Genomic DNA, 21349 nt, shown 5'->3' on the forward strand with positions numbered 1-21349 from the left:
TGCAGTTCTAAGTGATCTATTTAGACAGTTATCAATGTGGGAATGCCACGTTAGATTTTCATTGATATATACTCCAAGTGATTTCACAGGGGAAACTTGTTCAATCGGAACATTATCAATGGAGAGTTCGAGTGTATCAGATAGAGTACTTAATCTTTGCCTGGAGCCGATCAACAAAAAAACCCATTTTTGTAGCGTTCAAGGTAAGGCACAAGCCATTTGCTTAGCTTTTCAAAGTCGTGAGATAGACTAGACTGAATCAGATGCAAATCAGAACCAGCACAAGTAATGTGGGTGTCATCAGCATACATTCTAGGTACGCTGAACAATAAACAGTGAGGCAAATCGTTAATATAAATTAGAAATACAAGAGGACCAAAGATCGTTCCCTGTGGCACACCACATTTAAGAGCGGTGAGGTCAGAGAGACAGCCACTAACGGAGCACCGTTGTGTGCGATTAGTCAAATACGATTTAGACCAATCAAGAGTTTTCCCATGAGTTCCGCACCGAAATTAGTTATATCCTGTTAAGCCAGGCTTAAGGACGTTTGTGCGAAAATTTTCCAACATTGATTTTTTTTCAGAGACTTTTACCACTGTCAGATGATAAGCTAGTTATGTCAGAAATTTAAAAAGAATGGGGGGTCACCGACTGCCTTTTGGGTAGAGCATGCCCGAAAGAACACCCTAAAACTAAAAAAATCGGGCTTCGTTAGCGAATGAGGCCACAGTGTCTGTAAGCCCAGAATATTTCCAAGTAGATCTTTGAAGTGAAATGTTCTCTACCAAATATTGTTTAAGTGGACCTATTAAGTGAATTTAGTTCACTGGTGAGGTTCCTTAAAGAACAAGTTCGCATTTGGCGATCATAGTTTCCCGCGCCTTGCAGCCGCAAGATGGCAGGATCCGATGTCCCATGGACAGAAATCCGAGTTGAAATTTTTTAAACTTCCCACGTTGATTTCTTTGTTCATTTTTGGACGATTTGGAGATAATGGTAAATAAAATCTGTTTCTGGAAAGAAAATTAAGTAAGGGTCACCGAACGTCCAAGATCGTTAAATCCAGGCAAAGCTTTAGCAATGGCCATCTGCCCCATCATTGCTTATTTCATTACTTAGCGTGCACTCGCATGCATGACGTGGTGTGTGAATTTGCGTGCGCAGTAAGGATGCACAGAAACAATTAGTGCGAACGTCCTTAAGGTGGCTCCCTAGAGTATTCACGAACAGAAAAGGAAACTTAGTTAATTTCTCTTAAAGTTTTCCCTGTAGAGATTTACCAGTGTGGGTACTGTTAAAATAAGGCTCGTTTTTTGGTTGTCAAGTTTTGGATTAAGGCCGTTACCATGGCAACATCTCATCTAATGACAGGCAGATATATTCCTCATTTTGGCCTAAACTCCTTAATATTTATACTTTCCTTCGGTGAAATTTTTTCATACTTTACCACATCATGGAAATGATATTGCATGACATTTTGAATTCAAAAAAAGTCAAGGTTGTTTAGACGGTTTTTCCAATATTCTGTAATTTGTCATTTTTCTAAATATATTAAGTTAGCTCTGACAGGTTTTAACAAAAATAGGGTATTTTATACGAATTGTATGTAATGTTTAAAATGATTACTTCTTTTTATTTGCGAGGAACGAGAAAGAAGAGGAGAAAAAATATGAATCGCATCAATGCAATACTCGGTATTATTTTATTGTTTATTGAAAATGATGGTCACGTGACTAATCACGTGACAAATTTTTCGACTCCCAGATACTTTATAAGTTGCCGTTATATTAAAAAGCAAGAAATCTAGGCAAAGAACTCCGGCGAAGGCAATAGAAATAAGAAAGATAGAAATAGAAATAGAAATAACTCAGCCTCGTTCCCATGTAGGGGCCTAATATGTCATTTTCTGACATGCGCGTAGCGTGGTTCTGGGTGAAAATTTGGGATGGCTCCATATCAGAAAATATTTGCCTTATAGAGGTTAGTAATCCTGGGAAGTTTCATGCTTTTATCACAAAATGAACAATTCTGGTTATTTTTGGCTCTTAACAGCAGGACTAAATAGCGGGTATTTGTGAGAAAGTGAACTACGATAGTTAACTTCTATTTTTGAATTTGGAGCTCAACGTTCGACTTACACTGATTCCAAGTCGTACCCAGTCTTCGTTCACCTTAACCAGCGGTCGGTGAGCGCACGACCCTGGAAAGTTTTGTTCCGAAGTCCGAAAATATCGGACTTCCGGTTGAATTGCGTATGTCTAGCTGACAAACACGTGGCTCAATCAAGTCGCCAGTATTCACTTCCAGTCACTTTTATTGTTTTTAAAATAAACCAATCAAACTCGAGCCTGTAACGGAACCCTCGGGAGTTTTGACAGGTTTGCGAAATTTCCGTACTACTACTACTTATTTATTTCCTTCATTGTTTGTATACATGTGAGTGAATTATATTCAATATTTGTTCTGTATTATCAAACCTTAATTAAGAATTTAACATTTAGGTCGACAGTCTAGTTAAACCAATCTTCTGCCTTTTGTAAGCTAGTTAAACTTTTTAGAGTTATGTTGGATGACAAGCTACTGAATGTATTTACAATTTATATAACATATTTATTCTTGTAAAAAAATCAGTACAAAAATAAACGTTGTCTTATCTTGACGCTGAATACGGGTAGTTCCTTTTTAAGTTTGTTCTTCTTAATCCAGTCATTTGAACAGTAATATATCATATGAGAATTTCAATCTATTTTAAGCCATCCTTTATCAAATATCTTTTTCGAATGTTAAAGAGAAATTCCCCATTTAGCCTCTGCTATTACGTAAGTCAAATGTAAATTTACTTTTCAGTTGGGGATGTTCATGGCTTCGCCTCCATCAGCCACAACCTGTAAAACCCCGTAAAACAAAGACTTTTCCAACCGAATATATAAAATTTTATTTTGAAATTTTGACTCGTGTATCCATTGACACATTTTACAAAAATTAAATTCAAGTTGACATGTTAATCTATACAGTAAATTTTCAATTCGCATACAAAAATAGACTCAGTCACAATCGAGAATGCCAGAATCTCGAGAGGGGAATGGTAAAGACTACATAAACGATGCGCGCGGCGAGAGGCCTGAGTCAAAGAAAGCTCACCTAGTCTGGTGACTAGTCTGTAGCAGGCTCTCGGTCAGTGAACGCGACGAAATTAAAGAGCGAGAGCTTGGAACGTGCTACAGAGTGACAAAAGCAATAAAATGCTTGACAAAATAAAATAAAACCCTCCCTCTATATAATGGCAGTTCCCGATTATGATTTTTATACTTGAAAGTTCAAGAAGAATTTAATTATCTTCCGAAACTAGTATTAACAGTAACTAGAACTATTTTAGTCGAGGGAACAAGTTCTATCTTTGGCAAATCTTCAGCGACTCAATTTCCGATTCCGACCGAACCAGGTCGAGCACTCACGAGTATACGTCAGACAACTCCGACCAGAAGGAACAAAAATCGCGGGCTCATTGAAGACTTTTACCATCGACTGGTACCCGTTCCCCCGACTGACTCGACCACCCTAAGGTGGGCTGGGGCGCACAGCACATCACGTGACGCGACACAGTCGCTACCTGATTGGTTTATGAAAACCACGTGGTTTATTATCTCATGAGGGTGAGACACATTCTGTAAAACGTTGAGCGCTCTCCTTTGTAGACTTAAGAGGAAAAAATTAAAAGAGTTGAAAGCTGGTCGCAAAAGAAGGAATTAAAAGTAATAATTCATTCATCACGCACCATTCAGAAGTAAAGACAAATCGTTGTTCAAATTTTGGCCGTCGACGGCTCTTAATTTTTTACATAATCTTTCAGTCGATAATTATACATTACCCCCGTATCATAACACAACATTTATCACGGAAAACCAACGTCAAAGACAGTTTCAACCTAGATGAATCTCTAAAGGAGCTCAGTCACGGTTTGCGCATATTGAAACGTTTAGCCTCAATTTTTCAAATTCGTCGTTTGTAATCCGTGTTAATCTTCTCCATCCTTAGGCATCCTTGTTCCTTTATGGTTTATCATTATGTCTTTGGTATTTTTCTATCTTATTAAACTGCTATTTTCAGGTTTCCTACCATTTAAAGGTAATTTTAATGTGGTCAAAATAACTCAAAATACCGTGACTGAGTTCCTTTAAAATTGCAATTCTTCAGCAAAGCGAACAGGCATGATGCTCGAGGCTCAAACTAAAATATGAAAAATAAAAAAAATACAAAACTTTTGAATTTTAAATTGTAAAATAATAATGCCCATAGTAAAAAACAAATGTACCTTCTCTATAGCTGTCACGAAGTTAGCTAATTACATTTAAAAACATAAAATACCGACTATGGCTCACTGCGACAGATGTCGTCTTGACCTTCTAAGACAGTTGTTAACTTGCCTAAACGTAACAACGCATTCAGTAATAAATAAGACTTCAAATGAATTCCTAGAGACAAGGGGATTATTCGGAATCGGAACAATCCACGACGTGACATCTCTCATGTGATTTGAATTCTTCTCTCGCCCGTGATCCTTGTACTCTCTTGGCAAATCCAAGATAAACTGAAATCACAAGAACAGAAAGACGAGATCAAAGTCGATAGAATACTCCACCACTGAGATGATCAGCAGGTTTTTTTGAGACACGAACCTACTAGATCAGGAGAAACAAACGGTAATGGTATGATTTTCTACACCGAACTGCATTCGATATCAAGGATGCAAAGAAATAACGATCACGTAATTGAAGATTGACTCTAAAATAGGTGTCACCCAGCTTAAATTAAAAAAAAAAAACAGTGTAGAAAAACACCTGTTTAACACACAAAGCCCCCGTCCACACTCCACCGGAGAAATTTGGAAACCCAACAATCACCGGCCATTTTGGATTTGTGTTTGAGGAAAACTCGGGCAGGGAAATCACGTGATTATCGTGACGTCCTCGTTTTCGAAAAGCGCCGTTTTCAAAATGTGTTTCGCTCCACACTAAAAGGCAAAGCCGGCGTTTTCAAATTCCTCCAGTTTGAAGAACGTTTTCGAAAACCTCCGTTTTCTTTTCGGATTAGTATGGACGGTAGGCCTAACCGTAGAAATAAGGCTGCGTTTTCAAATTTCTTCGGCGTAATGTGGACGGAAGACAAAGGAAGACGGCAACAGAAAGGTCAAAAGAAAATTAATATTAGGCCACAAGTCCATATTTACAAGTTACCAGTAGTCTGGAAGCCTGCGGCTTAAAATCTCGCCATTTTGCTCTTTAAAAAGTGTAACTTTTGTCGTCCAGGTATTTAATTTTGCGCTTTCTTCGACGATTGAAGACTTTGGTGATTTCGAGTGAAACTTGTGAGCAAGTTTTAAAACTAGCGAGTATTCAAAGCAGCAGTGGGTTTTAAAATTGTTATATTGGCTAAAAGCCGAAAATAGCAAGCGCAAGTTATTTTAAATTCGTTTGCCTATCACGAAAAGACCTTTGTATCCTCCTTATCACAGATAGTATAAATCCACCTGCGTTCTATCACCAATCTCGTTCTCTTATTGGCTACGTTACTCACTACCTATTCTGTTTTAGTATAAATCTACTAGCGTTCTATCACCAATGTCCTTCTCTGATTGGCTACGCTACTCACTTTCTATTAAACAATTAGATTACGAGCTCGAGATTTCTATTGCGTGATAGTTGACGAGGGCGCAGCCCGACTCAACTATCGCGCGATAGAAATCGAGAGCGAATAACCTAATTGTTTTAGTATAAATCTATTAGTCGTTCAAAACTTAAACTAAATCCTCTTCACAGACACTTCGAAAACGCCAAGAAGCGGCCTTCATTTTGTCAACAAGGGCATACTGCTATGCTACTCACTATCTATCACAGAATAGATAGTGAGTAGCATAGCCAATCAGAGAACGGCATTCATGAAAGAAAGCTAGCAGATTTCTTTAGATTTAAAGCTCACCTGGTTAACTAAAATAAGTGAAATCTCCTCGGTTAAAAATCTTTAAACGGCTCCAATAATTTCCCGGAGAGGGGCGGCGCTGCTCTCCAGTTCTCTTCTGGGTAGTCATCAAAATTCCTCGTGTCGCCCGGGTGCGCGAGCTTTGGAACAATTGGCGCCTAGATAAACCAAAGTATTCATTACTTGTTATAGTTTAATTATCAGTCGCGGTTAAAAGTTTTCACTAGGATGTGTCAACGCAAGTCAAATTGTGACGAATTCTGAGCGCTTGACATGATACCGACATCGGAGAATAGACACCAGACAGAGCGCGCGATTCTCGTCAAAGCCATTGCTTAGCAACAGCATGTTCTTATAATGTCATGCTCAAGTGACAAATGTAGGAGACATCGCAAAAGTTTAAATTATTTCCGATTTGAAAACAAAGATAGAGCACTTAACTACACGATTAATATCCCAGGTCCGCAGTGCGTGCAGAGGGCTAGCTCATATTGCAAACTCCTCAGAAGCTAGTTTCATATTTTGCGGGATAAGAATAAGAGGACCACCTTACAAATAAACGTAAACTTTAATCACACAAGTGGAAGGAGAAGGGAAAAAATCCTCAATCGTATGCTTAGCTCTCAAGCAGCTTGAGAATTACCACTGTTATTTCATTACTAAGAAACTTACTTCATTGCGATTGGCAGGCCAATTTATCGTTAACTTTTAATTTTTGTACTGCAGTACAAATTAGTGTGCACGCTTTCATAATATTCCCAGTCAATTAATAAATGAGTAATCATATCGAAACTCTAAGGACTTTAACACTTCTCATGACATTTGAAAGCGCAAATCCTTAATTGGACTCGCATCCATACGATTATCTACCTATACTACTTTGTAACATACAAGAGTCTTGAACAGTAACAAACATGTTTTATGCTCATAGAAAAAGAATACTTCTATTGTATTTCACCATAATAATAATAATTACATTTCCTCCACAGTACACTTGCATGTTTAGTTTTTCCTATGTGTAGTGTTTGTAAATTAATAATAATAATAATAATAACAATAACAAAAACAATAATAATAATAATAATAATAATAATAATAATAAAACAAGCAGATGCAGAGGGCATTTCCTTTAACTTCTAATTTTTATTTTTAAGCAATATAGCACTTTTTCCGTGTTTACATAGCCTCATCTAAACACGAGAAGGGTTGGGAGAATTCGAGACAGTTATGCAAACCCATAGTCTCCTTCGCAGCCGTTTTTTGGGATGTCACGCAACGCTCCCCAACCCGAGACATAGCTGAGGGATTGCATAACTTTCGAGAATCCTCCCAGCCCCCGAGTGTTTAGATCAGGCTATGGAAAAATAAAAAAAGTGCTCTATTGCTTTTATAAAATAATTCTCAAAAATACGCGCGAATCTGAAACGTCACAACCGTGTTTACATACTCTCATGTAAACACACCTATCGACCAATGAGAGGGTGCGTAGTAGCTCAGTTATTTTATAACACATATTACTATTCAGTTATAATGGCGATACATCATGTCTAACTTTGAACAGAGATAAGTCAACTGAAAATTTTCACTTCATACCTTAAGCTTTCTTTGATAAACTAAATTCCAGTCGATCACTTTGAACCATTTGTGACATTTGACATCTTCTGTGCCATTCTAAAAGTAGATCAATATTTAACAGTCAGATGATTAATGAACTAAAAGTTCAGGTTCTCTTAAATTAAAAAGGGCACTGTCACCATATTTAACATGATTTTGGAAATCTCAAAAACATATATAGATCTTTGGAAGCTGAACAATAACGGTTTTATTTTGTAGAGCAGTACTCAGTCGACAAATGATTAAAACCCATTAAGAAGTGAAGATGGCTAACGACGGCGAGGGATGGAAACCGATTGTGATATGGAGTTTTGAAAAAGCGTCAGGATGTCAGTTTTTCAAAGGTTCAAGTTTGGCTCGAAAATCATTGAAATTTTGTAAAATTGTTGCTGCAGTGTGAACTTTCTTCAAGAAATTGCTTTTAATAATCGTTTAGTCAGAGCCAATTAAGTTTTAAGCAAATATATCGTGACAGTGTCCCTTTAACTTCTGCAAAATTGTAAAATCTCCTTACTATTGGTACACATTTCTTACAGTATTAGTTGAGAGAATTGCCTCAACTATGAAGACAATTTCACACTGGTGATGATTTGGTAAATTCTCATGACCTACATAATGGAAATCTATAGGCATTTCAAGGAGAAAATCAGATTTGATTTACTAACCTTCATACTTCCTAGTCGTCTTGTTCTATCATGTACTAATAACTTTTTAATCAAATCTCTGTCAAAATAAATGAGACAAAAGCATAAGTACATAATTGGTAACTTCTTTTCAATGTGACGTCATCCATAGCCTAAAAATGCTAAATCTTCCAAAGCACTGTAATGGCAAGGGCTAAGGGTTCGAATCCCAGTGAATATTATTACATGTATAACTTAATAACTGGTCCCGAGCATTTGTCATCATGCATCATGTTCCTTAATCCATTCTACTGTGGACAGCATATCTTGCCTATGGTAGCCTGCAATGGAGACTCATTTTGATCAAGTGGGCACCATCTTGGATTCAAACTTGGAAGAGGCTTGGCTTGAAGCATCCTAGGGAGTAGGTCAGTAAGGCTGATGGCAGCAAATCTACTTAATCACGAGCCAACACCGATAACTCGTGGACACATGGAAAGCGCCTGCACTGCAGGCATTTCGTTCGTTAACTGTTTGTGTTGCTACTGTAAGACCATAATATATCGATAAAACTTGCATTACCAGGTAAAATGTGGTAAATATATCACACATTCAAACACATTGGCAAAACAAGTTTTCTGAGTCCAGGAGCCAAGATTATGTGTTTTGTTATACCTTCCACTTCAAATACATTTTCTGATTGGAAGAAAACATGACACATGTCATAGGTCAAAACTCACAAGCTCCCTAGGGAAACAACAACTTCAACTTTCGACCCGCACGTGATCAGGTCAAGCACCTTGGAAACTTGGCAAATTTGTTGCACCAGCTGGTGTCAAGCAAATAATTTTTTGCAATTTTTTTTTTTTCTTGGTTTCCCCAAGATCCTCAATGTTCCACTCCGCTTCACCTTGGAGAAAATTGAGGGTCTTGGGGTAACAAAACTCACTGTTTCCCTTGGGCACTGTGTCCTGTTCCATCATTTCATTGTCAGTACTGTTGGCAGTACTGTTGTATCTTTGATGATGTTGAAACAAATTGTTTAATATGGCTGGACTTTGTTATCAGAGGGTTCATTATATCCGAGGTCCACTGTACATTAGAGGAGGCAGCGTGGTTGTAGCAGTGGTTAGGGCACCGGACTTGAAATCCAGTGGTTGCAGGTTCAAGTCCTGCTCTAACCACTAATTTTCTTGGTGGACCCTCGTTCAACTCCTCAGCCACATGTATAAATAGTCAACTGGTCTGCCTCTTGCCAGTTAGGACTTTTAACCATGTTATGTTCATTTGCATTATTTGTGTCATCATTTGTTTCTACTGGCCATGGAAAGCCCCACTGGGGGAGTGGTCAATTAAGATATTTATTTTATTTAATTATTTACATTACTGCTTGAGTCCGAAGTCCTTTTAAGACATATTCATGAATAGTTTTTGACCCCTTGCAGGAACGAAAGTCAATTACTTACTTTGCTGATGTTGTTTCCATGTGCTTTGGCCACTCTACTTTGCCTGACAATATCTTCTCATAAATTCCAAAAGGGTTGTCATCGAAAAATGGAGGATACCTAAAAGAGAGATTTCCTTAGGCATTTGAAATATTTCCTAGTTTCAGGTTATATTTCACAAAAAATAACCTATTGCCAGACAAGTATGTACTCCCTTGAAAATTAGACAATTGAAGAAACTTAAGCCAAGACTGGACCGTCTTTGTTTGTTCCTGCATTGATTCAAGTGCATCAGGGATTGGCTCAAATAGCTGAAAATGTTTCAACTGGGTGTCAGATTTTCATTCATAGGCATGAGATAGAAGTTTTTAACCTTGCCCAGGTTGTTAGAAAGGTGGACAACTCTATCCACTGGATAAATCACTATCCAGCAGGGCTGTGCTGTATACAATGTATGAAGCATCTGCGTGCACACAGGAACCTAACTTTTACCTTTGGGTGACTGGAAAAACTTAGTACACTTTTTTCACATAATCTTAAGTGCTGGGCACTTGGGATTTCATGGTTAGGAACCTTTGGGCTACATGTAATTTTACTTACTTATAGACCACAGCCTTGCTATTTAGTGGATAGTATGGTTTGTTTTGCTAACACTTATCCACTGGATAGCTATTTATCCAGTGGATAGTGTTATTCAGCTCTCAAACAACCGGGGCCTATGCCCATAGGTGCGAGACTCATGCCTAAGAAATGAGAGTTGACAGGTACAGGTTGAGTTGCAGTCCCCTGGAATTTTAAGCTATCATAAATTCTTACCCAACAAGCATTTCATATATAAGAATTCCTAGTGCCCACCAATCCACTGCTTTATTATGACCTTTGCTTTGTATTATTTCTGGAGCAAGATATTCTGGAGTACCACAAAGAGTCCATGTCCTGAAATGACAAAATATGGCAAATGTATTCAGTAATAAATGGCACGCAATGTATGCAGAAGCGATGACATTTCTTTTTGCTGGCACTAGTAAAATTGGGATACATTTATAAGGGGTATTTGTAAAAGGAAGTTGAGTTCATTAATCAACAGGGATGTGAGAGCAATTGTCACAAGTTAAGAAATGAATAAGTTAAAAAAAAAAAAAAAAGAAAAAACCATCAGTAGTCACACAATATTTCCTTAGGAGGAATGTGCGATACTGAGCATCTGCCTAGGAGGCTAAGGGATGTGTGGATGAAAGTAGGTTCCGATTAACAAAACATTTGTTTTTCAACTGGTTCTGCATTTAGGCTTGCATCATTTAGTTATGGCATCATTTAGCTCATTTAGTTATGGCAAGATAATCTGCAAGCATTTAGTTCATGAGGGTGCTGGCCAAATCAACTATCACCTCAAACAAAATGAACCTACAATACATGACTCCCACTAAATGCAACTTGTTCATTGTGTCTGCATTTTCAGAGCTCAAGTAAGTGTTCTGCAATATATTGTTGCAGATGTAACCATTATTTTATTCAGTTTGCAGTGTGACAGGCTGTTTTTAGCACTTAATTTTGTTTCGGTTCACGCAACTCGCTTACGTTTAAAATATATTGGCAACAAACAATGGGCTTAAACCATTAAAGTGACAGGTTTCAGTCATGCAGAAAAATCTAAAGATGAGAATGAGTGGTTAAAAACTAACCCCTCAAACACATTTTCTGAGAATAAGCAAACAGGTGTAACTCACAAAAATTAATTGTTAGGTCTATGATCAAAATCTCAATGTATATATACAACGTGGGTCAGATTAGGCTCGATTACCAGCCGCTGTTTCGGGAAATGAGCCCGTGCTCAGCAAGCGGACAGGAGAGAGCAGGGGAAATCGAGCCTAGGGTCAGATCAGGGCATCCAGTTAAAATTGCATTCCACAATGCGAACGGAAGCGTAACACTTTCATTGTGTTTACTTTGATAAGGTTTTCAACAGCATGACCTGTTGAGCGAAAAGTCAATGAATTTGTGACGGCACACGAGAACAAGCTTAAGTTAAAGGCACTCCGCAGATCCTACAAACTGTAAAGCTCAGTCCCCAAGGACAAGTTTCTCACTCCCCGAAACCAAAGATGGTAAAATTTGGTGTGTCTTTTAAATACTAGCTCCCAGACAACAAATAGTATTCTCATTGTTTCTCTCTGAAATCAACACCTTATTATCTTTAAGGACATTTTGCAATGCTAATTACCTTACCAGAATTAATTAATTTGTTGTTTTAACCATATACCTATTATCAATGGACCTTTGACCATATTATTGTGAGTTTGCCGTGAGTGTAAATCTATCCGATACTGGATAAACCAAAATCCACCCCAAATTCTTCGTTTAAAAGCTGAAATTAAAAGCACTCCAGATAAATTGTGTGTGCAGTAAAACACACTGCTGCACATTGTTTATCAACACTCATTCCAAACAGTGAAATGACACCTTGATGATAGTCAGCAGTGACAGTTGACGAATCCACAGGGTAACAAGACCCAGGATTCATTTTCACATCATTAGCTAGTAAAATCAACAAAGGAATGCAAAAATGATACACACACATTTGAGGGAACCAAAACCTTGCATAGTGAGTCATTTGCCAAGAGCGAATTACTTTTTTTAAAGTTGGAAGATATATCGCTTCCAGGTAAAACATAAACAATAGCATAGACCAGAACGTCCCTCTTACATGGCTTGAGTATTCTTTGGCTTTCAAATCAATGTTGTGCAATGTTTCACATTCCCCATTCAAAAACAACCGCCGCTCTGTATTGCATTAAAGAAACAATGATCTAAGCTACATTAACCAGTTCTGATCAAGACAAAACCTTCAGGTAGCTCACCTTTTCATTACACTATTCTCCATTACTTTCTGCTATCTTAACTGGTTTCACAGTGAACTTCTGCAATGCTCTTCTCCAATTCAAGTTCAATTTTACCGATATTTCAGCCCACAGATAAGTTTAGTTCAGGCCTAAACAATGCCCACCAATACGTAAATGTCACCTGAAATGTGGACCCTTGACTTATCACATGTACCACACATTTAAGTTTAGTTCAGATATTTCAGTGCTCATACAATGCCCATACAGTGCTCTGACATTGCTCATTCAATTCAACACAAGACAGGCATTAATACGTAAATTTAATGTGGACCCTTGACCTATTGCGTGTGCGACTTGCTTGTCAATCTAAAGTTGTATAAATGGACGATATATTCTTATTTTGAGTTTGTCTGTGAGCGTAAATTTTTCGGATACTTGACAAAGCACAATCCACACTCAAAATCTTCGTTTAAAAGCTGAAAATAAAGGCACTCCGCCGATCCTACAAAGCCACAAAGGTAGCTCCCAGAGTGCATTTCGCTTCCACAGAGGGATAAAAAGTGCGCGACAAAAGCACGACGGACATAAGCGCGACAAAATAACTGAGAAATCACTATCCAAAGGAATGCAGCACGCCAGCTATAAGCGCATGACTACGTTATCGCTTAAAAATGGAACCATATCTGCCTCATTCAATAAGTGTACAGAGATTTGATGGTCTACTAAACCAGATAAATTATTCAGTCATAGATGCCAGCCTAAAAAATAGAAACCAAATATTTCTTTGACTAGTAGTTATCTCTTGCTGACCCCTCTAAATGACTAACTGATACAACCATGTCAGATATGTTAAGCTTTATCTCCCAAATCTCAGTTTGCCTGTTACCTGAGAGACCAGGAGATCAGGGACAGAAGATTTGGATGGGAGGCTGAAGGGACCGTGGCCCCTTTTTTTCATGTTTTCGAAAAAAAAAAAAATGACCAGCCATCTTTAGAGGGCAATTTGGTTATTGTGAATTTTTTTTTGGGGGGGGGGGGTGGGGCGGGGAAGGGGGTGGGGGGAAGGGGGGGCAGTTGGCTTGCAGTCTTTGTCCCAACCTCTATCTGAATTTTCTAGATCCGTTCCCCAGGGGACGTGGAGATTTTGACTGTAATCGGACCAGCATATGGTACACGAAAGTCGTGATAAGAAAATGGTCCTTTAATGCAATTTAAGGTCTTTGGAACTTGCAATTATAAAGATATAGTTTGGAAGATATACATGCAAGATACCAGGACCTGATAGCCAGAAAAAATTATGACCAAGGCAAATTGGCCATGGTTAAATTCTCTTCATAGGTATTTAGCAATGTTTCACTTTCCCCATTCAAAAACAAGAAAATTAAGACAAAAATCAAAACAACAACAACAAAAAAACACTGAGGCATGTGCCTCATACTCGCCATGGCCTTGGATAGTGCTGCTTTCCACAGGTGAGGACATAAGTTGAACTTAGTTACTGACAAATTAATAAAACTCATTTAATAATAAAACATACTTATCCTGAACTTCTTTGGCAAAACCAAAATCTGTGAGTTTCACATGTCCTTCTCTGTCAAGGAGAATATTCTCGGGCTTGAGATCACGATACACTATACTATTGTGATGGAGATAATCAAGGGCAGATACTATTTCAGCTCCAAAAAATAATCCTGTCCCATTGTTAAATCTTCCTGCTGTACGAAGGTAAGTGAAAAGTTCACCACCGCAGGCATACTCCAGAAGCATATACAAGAATGTGTTATCATGATGCGTCCATAATCTGCAAAGTACAAAAAAAAAAAAAAAAAACTGTCAGCAATGGAAGGAATCTTGCATACGGCTGGCACATCTGAAATTTGAATTGACCAATCATGATTCAGCAGGCAGCGATAACTTTACTGTCCTGACGTCAATGTAAGTTAACAGGAAAGGCATTGAAATCAGGCCACTTTTCTCACTGCAGATTGCATTAAATATTCACGAAAAGGGATTTACAATTCCCTAAACCATATTATATTGTAAAAAGTGAAAAATATGAAACATTTTGTGTCTCTAAGCTTCTAATTTGGCACCAAAGGGTCCCCAGCGTCCGGCATGGCAACTCGCTCGTAGTTCATCAAGTGTCGCCAGGTAGGATAATAGTTGTCTTATTTTGAACAAAATATGCTGTTCCTTGTCAAATTAAACTCAGAATTCTCAAGTTAACTATGACAAGAGGCCAAAGCAACTTTAGCATTGTCCTTATTTTTGTAGGCGGCAAAGAAAAAGGCTATTATCATGTTGTTTCAGTAGGACAGCTCAGTTTTAACTGACACTCCTACTGCAGGAGCAACCACCATATGCAAGGTATACAGAATGCAATCGCTAATTGTGCGAACATTGCAAGGGTGTACGCTGGGCCTGGGCAGAGGGCTTGAAGCTGAACGCTTGGAAAAACTTTTGCCAATGGGTCTTTTTAATCGGATGGAGCTCAAACTTTTCACAATGATAACTTATTATGCCAAACAATCATATTGATTTTGTTTTTTTTGATTTTAACAGTTTTTGGCAGGAAAATGATGTCACAGTGCTAAAGGCAAATTCCCTGTTATGGCACAAAAAGTATATTACTCTGAAAGAACTCATTAAGATAAAATGAAATGCACAAAAAAATATTGAAAAAAGCTTGATCTGTCTTAAAGATATAAAGTTTGTAAGTTTGAATTTTCTGTGATTTTGTTACTATTTTCAAAACATCTACAAAATTCGGATCTTTATATCTTCAAGACGGATTGAGATGGTACATGTAGCTAGCTCTTTCAAATTTTACCCAAATTTTTCTGTCACTAATAAATATTTTTAAAAATACATTTCATAAATTTATAAATTCACAAATTATATGTATGTTTGTGTTTTAGTTACTTTTCATATGCCAGTCAAAGTTATTTTTGCCCTCATTACATATCAATCCTTGGCTTACCCACAAAATGAGGGGGTAATTGCCACAAAAATACCTACGTGTAGTTCAGAATATGATAATACACTGTAAATATAAGAGTTTTCTACGTTGACAGTCAAGAATCGCACAACCAATCCAGTCTAGTCTCGCCTTACAGATACTCCTCTGTTATGGACAACCACTATTACAGACAGAAGTTACATTTCCCGGCTGACACTACAAAGAAATGTATGGAAACAACTCCTGGTATTACATGTAAGGGCTTGTGGACAATTCATATGGTCCTAAACTCACATTTTTATTGCTCTAAGTTCTCTTATAACAACAGATAACTAATGGATGAATTGAATGACATTAATTATTAAGCACTCTTGCAATAGTACTTGTTTGTAAACTACTATTTTGACCTGTATTATATGACTATGTATCTAAGTACAAATTAAAAGAAACTAGGGATTTGCAGAAGATAATCCCTAGGTACTTTTAGTTTCCACTAAAATGAGGTCTTCCGAGGCGGCACATAGTGTCGCTCTGTCATGTCACTTGTTTTTAAGCCTGCCTGTCGCCTATTTGGTTACAGACAAATGTCGCTGAACATTGCTTTTTCACAAGAACACACATGTCACTGCACAAACTAAATTTATGTGCTCCAGAAGATCTCAATATTAAGGTTATTTTCCACCTTCAGAGGCCAAAAAAATCGTTTTTTCTTTTATTTGACAAAATTTAAGTTCGTCATTTTATCTAGTGTTTCCAAAAGAAAAACATTAAAAATCTCAAAAAGCGGCCGAGTTATTTAGAAAAAATGTATTTTCAAATAAAGTTAATAAACTAGGAAGGTGTCACAATCTTGTCAACGGACAAGAACCCTGGGAAATTTTCGCGGCAAACACTCATCGCTCGTATTTCATGTCATTTGCATATTTTTATTTACATCACGCACTTGACAAAAATTCCTATGTGGAAGCTCTTTACGCTAACTCCTATGGAAAAATCAAAAGTAGAAAAAAGGCCTTGGGTAAAGAAAACAAAAAAAACCAGCCCAAAGAAGAAAGAAAAAGCTCCATATTGTCAAGGTAAGAAAAAAAAACCTTGCTGAAAGCGACAAAGGCCCTTGGTTTGGCCAAACGCCTTCGACAATCTTGGCGTCTGCTGAAGTTCCGGAGTGTTCGAATATCCTTGGAGCAAGTAGCTTAAAAATCAAAGTTAATGTCAGTGCAGGCTGCGAACAAGATTCTTCGTCGGAATCTGGGGGAAGTGATGAAGAAAATGAAACCTACCCAGGGGAACTCATTTCAACAATAAGAGTATTTCTTAAGCAGTCTGTCGATTCCTTAACGTCTTGTTTTTCAGCGGCACATTTTCCCCCTTTAACCTTTTTGGCACGGGTTTTGCCTTTGCCTTTGGCGTCTTTGCCCATTATATTACGTCGCCGTCCTGAATTGAACTCCACTGAGCGAGATAAAAAAAACATGTTGCAATGCGATGCTTTTCCCGGGAAATCTTGATCCATTGTCATAGGCACTAGGAGGTCCTGTTGTTCCATTGGTTTCCGGTTTTATTAGGCGTGATAATCTCCGGGCGTGGTGCGAGTTGTTTACAAACCTTTACAAGCTAAAATCTCGCATTTGATTTTTGGAGGAATACATCCATTTTGAGCGAATTTATAGGGTATGCAGATTTGACGGATTTTCGTGAAATTTTGCCAGAACATTCCAGAGATAATGACAAACCAAAGTGTGTTGGGAAATTTTGATTTTTAACACATTTTTCCTGTGGCGTCCATTTACGCAACACGTCTCGCATATTTTTAGCTACTCCAACTTTAGAAGCGGATATCTAGACAACCAATCAGAATATCGAAAAAGCCCGACACACTTTCGTTGACTGATGCCTTGTGAATAAGACTGTGCAGCCATTTTGCTCGTACTGTGGAATCTGATACCCGATAAATTCAATAGAAGAAGCCTCGGTCGTTTCACGCCTTACTGCCTCCTGACACTTCCTAAAAGAAAACATTGCTGAAATTGTATTTTTTTCGTAAAGTACATTTATTAAGCTTTCTTATGATATATAGTTTGTTGGGGTTTTATTGAAACTGGCGTGCGTACGATTTTTTTCCTGAAGGGCACCTGCGAAGGTGGGAAGTAACCTTAAAGTGCCTGGAAATAATTCTAATAGCTCACTCTTAATTACTTGGTCTTCCTTGATTACCAATATACCTCACTGCGCTTTGCTAATTTGTTTTCTTTCAGTTTTGATCAGTACAGTGGTCTTGCTTTCTTGTAAGCTCACCTCTCCCCAGTCTTACAGAACATTTTCACTCACATGGCCAGCAGCCATGAAAATTTATTGGAACAAGAGAAAGTGTTTATATAAGAAAATAATTCAGTTCCCACATGATTGGCTCAGGACACCAATATGGTCACTGTTTCAACCTTTTGGGACACCAATATGACTGCCGTGATGCCATGCATGTGAATACACTCTATAATTAAATTTACACATGGTTTTACATGAGCACAATAACCTTTGGATGATAAATACCGGTAATTATTGTACACGTTGATCTTTTGAATAAAGAGGCCAAAGAGGCTATCAAGGACCAATATTTGTCAGTCTGTGTGTAAAGTTTGACAAATGAGGTATATCAACCTGATCAATTTGGACCAACCTTGGAAAGCCCAGTTCAAATGTCGCACTCTTTTGGGTGCTGAACTCAATTGATCAGACAAGTAACTTATAAGTTCTGATGTTTGTACCACAACAAGTAATAAAAGACTAACTACTTGACAAGATCTAAAGAGTGTTACGAGAAATGGTCAGAAATGGCACAAAAAAATCGCAAGAGTCATACTAGCCTTGTCCTGTCGTTGTCGGAAAAAAAGTGAAAAGATGTTGCTTTATCAATATTAAAAATTGATTGTCACTGTTGTAAATTGAACCCTTCTTCTGTCAGTTCCTGGCAGTTGTTGGAGCTTTGGAAAAAGATTGTTGCCACATTTTGGAGCACTACAAAGTCATCTGTTTCCAAGGCCTCTAAAAAGTACTCACTTTTTGAAATCTCTAACTTTTGTACCTGATGCACACATTTTTGTGTACACTAGGCCAAGAATACTTCTGTTTCCAGCTGCTCCCCTTTAGTTTCAAAAAATATGAAATTACTGTCCTGGTACAAAATCCAAGCAGTATATGGTAACAGGATAGTGTAATAGGCTGTGTTGATTATTCACGCAAGAAGACCATTTTGAGCTATTTTGTATTTCTTTCAAAGGGGGGTCATTCTTACAAGACCCTATTTTAAGAAAAGGTACAATTTGAGGAACAGCTCTGGACGAAAACATATTTACTCCTCCTTTGTTTGCTCCCTATTTTCACCACAATATATTCCCGGCGTTGAAATCACAAGAAGAAAGGGAAAATAAACAAAAGAAGTTTGCAAGAAGGAGTTACGACAAATTAGATTATAGCTTTCCTATGTATTCCAATTAAACTACGTTTCATTCCATTACAGATTGCTTCATTGAGGAAACGATTTACACAAGAGCAACGCGCTATGTCAACCATGGAACGTTTTTGCAAAAGGTGTTTGTTCTTTCAGTTTCAATTGCTGCGATAAATGATCGAACTTTCGATTCAATCAAGTGTGACGGAGACGTGACGAACAAGCCACAACGAACAACAAAAGCTGCAACCGAAGCTAGAAAGTGTCAATTTCCAAGTTCTAAAAACGTCCATTAAAGCGAACCTCGAACGCTGAACTGGACGCGAGTTACGAGAAAATTCAAACGCGGTCACAAACTGAACATTGTCAAACAATATTAGAGTCGTATTAACATTAATATGCAAAAACATTAGTCTTTGGAATTCCGTTTCACGTGGTTGGAACGGGAAAATGGCTTCCTATCAGAGCCACCAAAAGTTCAAGATCAAAGATGACAGTCGCGCAGAAAGACGTTGATCGCAATACTTCCTAAATGTATTACTAGATGAGCAAGCTTAGCTAAACCCATATTCACACAAAGCTAACATTTACTACCTTAAGCATATGTACACAGACTTCTACACGAATCGAAGGAGCTTACTTTAAAAAAAATCGATCATGGTTGCTTTGTATACATAACCCCATAGACTGCGTACAAAGGAAACCTAGAAAGGAAGTCGATTGAAACATGCATTAAATGGGAAACTGTGACTGGGAGACTTTGCAACGGAAAGATTTCGGATTTAGACGAGAAGCGAGCGATGTACTCTTCAGATATACAGAGCGAGCAAGCTCATTCATAAGTAATCTAGTTTGCTGAAACACTAAGTGTTTACAAGTCTATACTCACAAATTCACGATAAATGGATGCTCAATCTTGGTTAGAATATTCTTCTCGTTCTGTACATGTTCAACTTGTTTAAGTCTGATTACTTCTCTGATATTCATTATCTTCAAGGCATGGTATTCACCGGACCTCTGATCGCGGCAGAGTAACACTCGTCCAAAAGTGCCCGTACCTGTGTGCAAAAGGACTCCGTCACTTCTCTAATACCTCCATAAAGCGCAACACTAACGACCCCATTAGAGATGAACTATTCTTAGAACTGTAAATAAAGTCGCCAAATTCACTTTTCAGAGGCAATTCATCTTTCTTTGCTTACCTAGAGTTGTTGTCAGGTCGAAATCAAGCAGTGTCGTTCGCTTGTCTTTCTTCTTGGAAGCTGCAGTGCTACTTGCCATATGTAATAAATTACGACAAACGACGCTAAAAATCACAACCTTCTATATGCTGCTCGTGGATAACACCACACATTGATCCTTCAGGTAATCTATTCCTCTGCTGGAAGATTTTTCTCAACTAGGAGGCAAAAACCGCGGATATAAACGGACATATTGAGACGTGTGTGTTGAGACGCGCTTTTGGAAGGCCTGGTTGTTCGTCTGTAATGGAATGCCGGTCGGAGAGGGCGCGCTCAACCGCGAAGAAATTACAAGGATAAACAAATCAAGCGTGAATTGTTTACTCGCAACTTGCCTTGTTTATTGAGCTAGGTTGATGGACAGCTTGTGTGTGCGTGCAGGGTCTACAGTTGAATTTTTTTACATTGAACAAGAAAAAAAAAATTGTCACAAGAATGAAAGAGATAAACATTATCCTCGACTATACAGAAACTTCAGTTTGATGTAAAACCATCAGTGGTCCCTGAAACGCTTATCTGACAGATGAATAGATCGAACGAAGGATGACGTTGGCGAAACTATTTTATTGTTTTCTAACTTTGAAGGCATGATAAAATCACTGCTATAACAAAACGAGGTTTGGGGGCTTTCTAGAAGAACCCAACAACTGATTAATACTAAAAATCGAAGTAATATAAGTTAAGTTACCTGATAAATAGAGTCCAGGTCAGTGTGCCCCACAACAAACAGAAGTTGAGTATAGCGTCTGATCCAAACTTTCTTTTTGAGAAGTTTTTTTTACCTGCCACAATTCTCACTTCCGGTCGTATGATGACGTCACTAATGAGAGTTTCCGCTAAGAATCCCACGATCGTGACGCGCGGGCTTTGAATCTGAACGCCATCACGAATGAGGCAAAACAATAATTTTCAAAAAAATAATAATAATCATAATAACCTCGTTAAATGCAATTGCAAGGGGAAGAAGTGACGAGCAGCATAGACGTCACACGAATTTCTAGATCTGCTTTCTCGGCCGGCTAAAAACGGACCCGATCACAAATTTGTACATTCGTAAACAAAGCAAGGTGCTTGAAAATGTAAACTTTATCGATAATAACTTCCTACTCACCTACCACGCTTATAAAGCCTTGCTTCGTGAAAGAACTGCTAAGTTAATATCAAAGCCGATCCATTCCGTTTGATCACGTTCAAATATTCAGA

The 21349-nt window shown here is 38.0% G+C and overlaps 1 protein-coding gene across 1 annotated transcript; it reads right to left on the reverse strand.

Annotated features, from left to right (window-relative positions):
• Positions 1–1751: 1751 nt before the first annotated feature.
• Positions 1752–20842, reverse strand: LOC145492753 (cAMP-dependent protein kinase catalytic subunit PRKX-like). Its single transcript, XM_081472142.1, has 9 exons — positions 20108–20842; positions 19795–19963; positions 14039–14302; positions 10478–10597; positions 9683–9781; positions 8259–8316; positions 7573–7650; positions 5980–6137; positions 1752–4591 (listed from the first exon to the last, which is right to left on the reverse strand). Exons 1-8 carry the CDS (start codon positions 20184–20186, stop codon positions 6012–6014), a joined length of 993 nt encoding a protein of 330 aa, XP_081328268.1. The 5' UTR covers positions 20187–20842; the 3' UTR covers positions 1752–4591; positions 5980–6011.
• Positions 20843–21349: the final 507 nt, after the last annotated feature.

This window comes from Orbicella franksi, chromosome 7, assembly GCF_964199315.1.
Source record: "Orbicella franksi chromosome 7, jaOrbFran1.1, whole genome shotgun sequence".
Taxonomy (NCBI): Eukaryota; Metazoa; Cnidaria; class Anthozoa; order Scleractinia; family Merulinidae; genus Orbicella; species Orbicella franksi.

What these genes read in the sequence shown, in the direction of transcription:
- LOC145492753 (XM_081472142.1), bottom strand. Translation starts at nt 20,186, where the DNA reads ATGGCAAGTAGCACTGCAGCTTCCAAGAAGAAAGACAAGCGAACGACA. An exon ending in CATCCATTTATCGTGAATTT is followed by an intron (nt 14,303 to 19,794) that starts GTGAGTATAGAC and finishes TGTACTTTGCAG; the next exon opens with ATTATGGACGCATCATGATA. An exon ending in GACGACTAGGAAGTATGAAG is followed by an intron (nt 7,651 to 8,258) that starts GTTAGTAAATCA and finishes ATCTACTTTTAG; the next exon opens with AATGGCACAGAAGATGTCAA.